The sequence below is a fragment of the Gossypium raimondii genome, chromosome 3 (assembly GCF_025698545.1).
Source record: "Gossypium raimondii isolate GPD5lz chromosome 3, ASM2569854v1, whole genome shotgun sequence".
NCBI classification, from domain to species: Eukaryota; Viridiplantae; Streptophyta; class Magnoliopsida; order Malvales; family Malvaceae; genus Gossypium; species Gossypium raimondii.
In genome coordinates, this window is record NC_068567.1 from 26,180,831 (window position 1) to 26,187,980 (window position 7,150).

The 7,150-nt window shown below is 36.1% G+C and overlaps 1 protein-coding gene across 3 annotated transcripts; it reads right to left on the reverse strand.

The window, feature by feature from the left end:
* Nucleotides 1-1,171: 1,171 nt before the first annotated feature.
* On the reverse strand, nt 1,172-6,182 carry LOC105793950 (zinc finger CCCH domain-containing protein 38). Of its 3 annotated transcripts, none has more exons than XM_052628228.1 (5): nt 6,161-6,182; nt 4,676-5,163; nt 2,783-4,259; nt 1,995-2,663; nt 1,172-1,754 (listed from the first exon to the last, which is right to left on the reverse strand). In XM_052628228.1, the coding sequence occupies exons 2-5, from the start codon at nt 5,071-5,073 to the stop codon at nt 1,725-1,727; spliced, it is 2,574 nt and encodes an 857-aa protein (XP_052484188.1). In that variant the 5' UTR covers nt 5,074-5,163; nt 6,161-6,182; the 3' UTR covers nt 1,172-1,724. The 3 variants fall into 3 exon arrangements, with proteins under 3 accessions (XP_052484188.1, XP_052484187.1, XP_052484189.1); XM_052628227.1 differs by lacking the exon at nt 6,161-6,182 and adding an exon at nt 5,976-6,154; XM_052628229.1 differs by lacking the exon at nt 6,161-6,182 and having other exon boundaries at nt 4,685-6,154.
* Nucleotides 6,183-7,150: the final 968 nt, after the last annotated feature.

Genomic DNA, 7,150 nt, shown 5'->3' on the forward strand with positions numbered 1-7,150 from the left:
TTTTGGCAGCTGAGCAGGAGACAGCAAATACTTGTTCTTCCTGATCACAACCCTCTTCTGCCACTTGAACTTCTATTCTAAGCTGTTGAGGCTAGTTTTGCTTCTGTTGACCTTTGTTTCTGCAAACTTTCTCAACATGGCCATCTGTTACAAACTTTGCACTGCACATCAGGTCTGTACTAGTAGTTTGCTTCAAGATGGCTAACGCTTTTGCAATGTGAGCAATGTGGATACCTTCTTTTTGCTCCATCTCTTTTAGATTTGTCTGGCCAAGTTTTCTTCCCTTTGTAGCTAGAGGAGCTCGAGGTTGTTCTGCTCTTGGATTGAAAGGCACCTTCTTAATGCTCCTCCTGTCTACTAGCTCTTCTTTTTTCCTGAGCATAGAGGGCCTTGATTAGCTCAGTCAAAGAAATGTTTAACAGATCTCTTGAATCTTCTAGGGAAGAGATTTTGGCTTAATATCTCTCAGGTAAGGTTGAAATAACCTTCTCCACTATTCTGGCTTCACTGAATTGGTCCCCAAGCAGTTTGATGCTGTTCACAACAGCCATGATCCTATCTGAATATTGCTTAATTGTCTCTGACTCCTTCATCTTCAGATTTTCAAAGTCTCTTCTTAAGTTTAAAAGCTGTTGATGTCTTATTTTTTCATTGCCTTGAAACTCTTCTTTAAGCTTGTCCCAAGCTTGTTTTGGAGTCTCACAGGCCATGATCATTGTGAAAATCAAGTCTGACACACTGTTTTGAATGTAAGACATTGCCTTGTACCTCTTGGCTCTGTCATCAGAGTGTTGCCTAATATGAGCTACTGTGGGGTTAGCTCTCAAGGGTGGTGGTTCAACATCAGCATTGACAACCTCCTACAAGTCAAATGCCTGAAGATAGATCTTCATTTTCACTACCCAAATGTGGTAGCCTTCACCATTTACTGGTGGAGGTGCTGGAGAGAAACCTGATAAAGACATTGTTTTTTTTAGTAGAAAAGAGAAAAGTCCTCTAAAAAATTAGCTCTCGATACCAATTGTAAGAGTTGAGAAACTAAGCTAAGCAATCGCAGCAGCAGTCTTGAGCATTAAGCAATAGAAACTTATTGAACAAACAAGAAAAAAAAAAAACAAGCCAAAGAAAGCAAGAACAAATTGCTTAAGTTTAACCAAAACAAGAAGAAGAATTTTCTGAAATATTCATCATCAATTGAGAACTAAAAGCATTACATATATCAAGCAATCAGCTTGTCAAAAAGATGAAAATGCTACCTAACCACTAACAATGTCTTGAAACTTATAAAACATTGCTTGCACACTTGGTTAAGCTGATTTATCAAATCTATCAGCACCAAATTACATCAAGTATGTTACTAACTTAGTTCTAATATAACTAAGCAACAAAACATCAACTAAAAAGTAACAAAACAGCGGCCTATGCTTCAGCTGCAACTTGCATGGCTCGAACTACCTTGGTCTGCACGTAAGCCATCTTCTAACATACTCACACATGCAGAAGGAAATGCCAACATCATATGTTAAACTTCTAATACAGAAACAAGTAAATATCTACATACTTAGCCATGCTTCAAAGGAATAACACACATAAACAAAAATTGAAAAGGTTAGTATTCGTAGAAGCTGTAGAAACTAGTTAACAAGATGGGGTAAATTTTGAAATATATGATAGCTTGATATGTAGCTGTGGAAATAATACACAGTAAAGATCCCCCATTTCTTTTAGCTCTTCTGGAACTTTTCCACATATGCCTGCAAAAGAATTTAAAATTTGTAGGGTGGTAAGTAAATTAGGCATAAAAGGGAACAATCTACACCTAGAAATAGTTAAATTATTGTAAGAAATTATCTATCAGCTTCAACCATGAACACTGTCATTGGGCATCTTTCAATGAGTTGCAGCTCATTTGACCAAGAGCACATTGAGAGATGCTAGCAATTAGCTTGTTATTGGGTGATAATATAAAACGGAAAGTCTATTAATTTTCTTACATGTACAAGTTTGCTAAGCTTTGGTTTCGAAAATGACAGATATTGATCAATTTTTTCAGGTGTACGAGGAATATTAGTCCCTTGCATTGTAGCAGTCACTTTGTCAACAACTTTCCTCACAATGCTTTTGTAAGCCTCTTTGCCAATTTGACCTTCCTTCCATGTTGGTTTGAGGAGATCCTTGACAAACTCAACAAGTGCAAATTTAAATGCACGAACTCCTTTAACATCCTTGCTCTTCTTGCCCTCCTCAGTCCTATCGTCTGCATCTGTGTTCTCTGATAGACCATTCTTATTCTCTGCTTCAGCTTTCTTGGTTTGAACAATTCCTCCATTTTCCTTTGTCAACTCAAAACTTGCAATAGGCTCCAGCTGATTTGGCTTATGGCTATCAAAATCAGAATCTCTTTTGGAACTGTGATCATTATGATAGTCACTACCATTTCTACCACCCACAAGAGATGATGGTAAAAAATTCTTAGCCGACAGTTCTAATTTGCCATCTGCAGTACTTTCCTGACTAACAGGATGAACTGAAAATCCCAAAGGCTCAGTATTTGTATCCTGCTTCTTAGCAGGATCAATGCTATCAGATCTGGGATTATATTGCTCTGGGAATATAATTTCTTGACCTGACTCAACAGGTCCTCTAGAGTTTGCAAAAGTTACCTGCATTGCATCATGGACGTTAAGAGAAATATGAAGTAAAGGAAGTTGTTGCCCCTTTCCAAATAACTGAGCTAAAGAGGCTGAAAGATTAGTAAATTGGGTGCCTATTCAATGCTTACCATGTTCTGAGTTGACGGAAATCCATAATTACCATGTAATATATTTGTATCCCCAATATTTAGTTTGTTACTAGGTTTTTCCTCTTGAAGCAGCAGGTTGTTTTGTGGAACTTTAACATTTACTTCATTAGAAGGGAATGACAGTTCACTTTGTCTGACTGTGTTTAAGTTTGAATAAGGTAAAGAACTTGAACTTGGCCCAGGATGGTCAAAACTTCGCAATACTGCACAACTGCTACCCCTTGTCATGTGGTCTAGATGAAAGTTCGATTCCTCTATCGACATTAGCTGTGAAGCTGCATGCTCATCATGTGCATGACCCGAGGCCTTTTCAATTATATTCTTTCCATGAGCTCGTAGGGATGTGCCCACAGGAGTGGGTTCTGAACTATGAGACTTTTCCTTATCGACAGAAGAGTGGAGCCTGCAATTCCACATAGGGGACATTTCCATAGCAACAATTGACTCTTCAGCACCTTTTGGTTCAGAGACACCCGTATTAACACCAACATTTTCTATCTTCTTCAGATCCTCCTTATCAATATCAATTCTTTTACAGTGCACATTAGACTCACTGTTCTTTCCACAGGCATCATATCCATGCTGCCATCTCTCATCTATGTTACAACTAGAGAATTCGTTTGTGTCCTTGTTCAACTTTGAAGCCCCCAAGTAGACACTTATATCACTCTGTTTTGAACTAGCCCGTGAGTTGTGAAGATCAATTGAAGCATCAGCAGCACTCCATTTTGGACCAGTCCAGGGTATCTCAGATTCATTTGACACATCAGCATCACTCCCGTTTGAAGCATTCCCATATTTGTCTACATTGAATGAAGCATCTATATCTGTCAGCTCTGCCCCATCAAGCAACATATCCGAACTAACAGAACTTCGACCCCACTGACCCCTATCACATTCAGTACTTGCAGGATGAGAAAACCTACAATAGTTTCCATTATGACAATTTCCAGTAGAAAAGTACTTGCAAGGTATACTACTGCTTTTTCGAGCTTCACGCTCAACATCTTGCTCTGGAGATGTAAGTTTGTTCCTCTTATTATTTTCCCTTTCTCTACTTATCTCATTTATTGATCCTTTGCTGAAGCCATCAGAAACACCATCATGAGCAGATCTACACGATGCACCTCTGCGACAGTTACCTTTCCGGTAATCAGTACAACAATCAGTAGATCTTCCACTCTCAATAAGGTAATATTTATCTTCATTGCAAGTAATATATTTTGAAACACTAGCTCTCTTTTGCCTATTATCCGAACCATCCTCATGGCTTTGAATATCTTGGTGAAGAAAATGACACAGACTGCCTCTCCTGCATCTCCCAGCCATAAATTTTTTACATATTTGAGTTGACACTCCAGATCCGTTTCTGGTCATCTCAAGGAATCCCGGTTGCCGCCCAATGCCATCAATTGGGCTTCTACTACGACTTCTACTTCGGCTCCTACTCCTGCTTCTGTCAGTACACTAAGATTAGGTGAAATTAAAAATCAACAGGAAGATGAAAGATATACAGGATAGAAACCATAGTACCACTTATCCAGACAAATAAGCATAAACCATAATACCACTTAAAGAGGCCAAAAGCATTGTGCTCAACAAATAAGGCGAGATACAACCTCAATGACAAAAGTTTTAAGTAAATCGGAAGGAAAGTTCACAAGACAAATTGGGAAAAGCGTTGATATATTTAGTAAAGAGAAACATTTTCAACTTAGCTGAAAAAGCAAAAAAGCAAGCATGTGATTCTCAATTTCTTAGTGAAATTGAAGAATTAGGACATAATACAAGGTAAAGGCATTGGCGATGGCATGATGAAGTCAGTTATTTAACAACCAGGACACCGTCAAAAAGAAGATAATAACAGTAAACCTTTGAGACCTGCTCCAATCACTTTTAAGAGAATGGTGGCAATTTTGTTGCCTCCGGTCATTAAGAGTAGGAGACTTTTTCATGCTGTAAGTCTCATCACCGTCACATGGAGTTGTAGTTTTCCAATTTGTGGCACAGTCGCTATTGTTTTCACCACATTTGCTTCCATGTAAATATTCCTTTGAAGGCAGTCCATGCTTAGATTTAATAGCAGACCACTTGTTGCCATTCCTACCGAACTCTGGGGAGAAGGATCCATGTTCTGATTCTCTATCACAGGCGTTCGCGAACCAAGCACTGTCTTGTACATTTTCAAGAGAATATTGATGTTCCTCTTTTAAATCCCACTTGGAAGAGCGCTTTCTGCTTTTGCTCATTTCAACAATAGTACGTAGCATGGAATTAAGAAATTAATAAACTGCCACCCTTCATCTGTCTCATCCCCCACCTTTGGTTTAATTCACATTCCAATCAGTGTCATGTCCAATCTGCTTTTGATTTAAGTCCCATAGTGCAAAAAACAAAATCTAATTCCATTAAACAGATAAACTTTCAAAAAGAGAATTCAGAACAAGAACAACAAGAAACATATATCTCACATCCAAAAGTCAATATGTATACATATCTAATTCTATTTCTTTACTTCAACCTTCTCTGGGTTTTGAGCGATCGACACACTTTTGCCAAACCTCTCCATTCCATTCGACGAACACTCTTCCTATTAATCCCAAAGACCAACTTACGTAAGTTATCTGATCTAATATTATAACCAAGGATTGTTTCATGTCTATCTCTAAATTTCCCAACAACTACTGTCATGGCTACAATCAACAACAATTGAAACTAATCTCCAATTGAAAAATAAGCCCAATTGCACTTTGGATCTAATCGCTAAACGAGACATGATAGTTTAAAACAAATATTTCCAAATGGTACAAATGTCAAATCTCGTAACAGTAATTCAGCATATGAGAATATGAACCATTTAAGAAGCATGAAACTAAACCTACACAAGAATTAAACAAATTCCAACATAATCCACTCTACTAATGTGAATATACCAAATTCTACAGAATCTGATATTTTCAATCAAACAACTAGCAAAGCCTCATCAAGATCTACATGAACTGGAAATGGATATCAACTTGAGACGAGATGAAACTGCAATAAATTTCAAATTTATCACAAATCAAAAAGAAAAGAGGAACATGGACAGAAGCATAAAGGATTCGTATCAAATAAGCTTATTCTTGCTAGGACTAGAATTGAAATTAAGCAGACATAAATGTTAATAAATTACGAAATCCGCGTTTATAGTTGATTGAAGCATTCATGACTGAAGGAATCGGATTGCAACAACATCCATATCTGATGAAGTTTTAAACAAATTACACTAAAAGTGATGATCACTTGAAATAGATGAAAAAATCGGTAATTTTGGCCGAGAGTAACATGTAATAGAATGAAAACAAAATAGAAGTTTACCACAAATTTGGAATGGTTAAAGATAAAGGAAAGCTAACTAAAGCAATGTAAAGATTTCCTTTTTTCTTGTTTAGGTAACATATTTTTATTAGGGAATTGAAAATCTCTCAGTTTCCTAATTTTATTTTATCTCATTTTAATAATCCAATTTGGGAAAGTCAAAATGAGAGGAAAGGAAAACATTAAAAAATTTAATTAAATAATAATAAACAATCCTAAAAAATTAAAAACATGAAATAAACAGATAACTTCTACCTTTTAAATTTGTTTTCAAAACGTTAATAATATTTGTTAGACTTTTATTTTTAATTTGCTTTTGGACATTAAAAATAATTTTATTACATTTTTAGTTTCTACCGTTTAACCAAACAAAAATAAATATATATGTTATGAATGTTATTAAGTGAATGTTCATTATAATCAACCTTCCACCTTTCATTTTCCTTAACTCTTCACCTTTAGTCTACTTGTAACCCTTTTCCTATTTATGTATTAGAAAAATGTGAAGTTTAATCTCCCTATATATATATAAATATACTACATGTGATGATGATGAAAATAATAAAATGCAATAGAAATACCCCTACTCTCATATCTATCTTTTATCTATTATTCTTGTTTTATAACACGTTATCAGCACGGACGCTTAAATTAATCCAAGAGTCTTGCGATTTTCATTAGTTTGGATCAATGTATGTTTGCGTTGTTAAAAGTTCCACTAACCCCATAATTTCTTAAAGCTTCTATTATAACACCTCAAACCCGGCCTAAACATTAGGGTCGAATCTGGTGATGTCACATTGTAACACCCCTTACCCGTATTCTACGCTAGAATAGGGTACGAGGCATTATCAGAATAAATACACTTATAAAAATATTAAACCGAGTTATAAAATTTCATCCAAATTAAAAACTTTCAAATTATTATCTTCGAGTCGCTAATTAGTGTTTACGGGGCCCAATACATACCTATTCATATGCTCAATATAT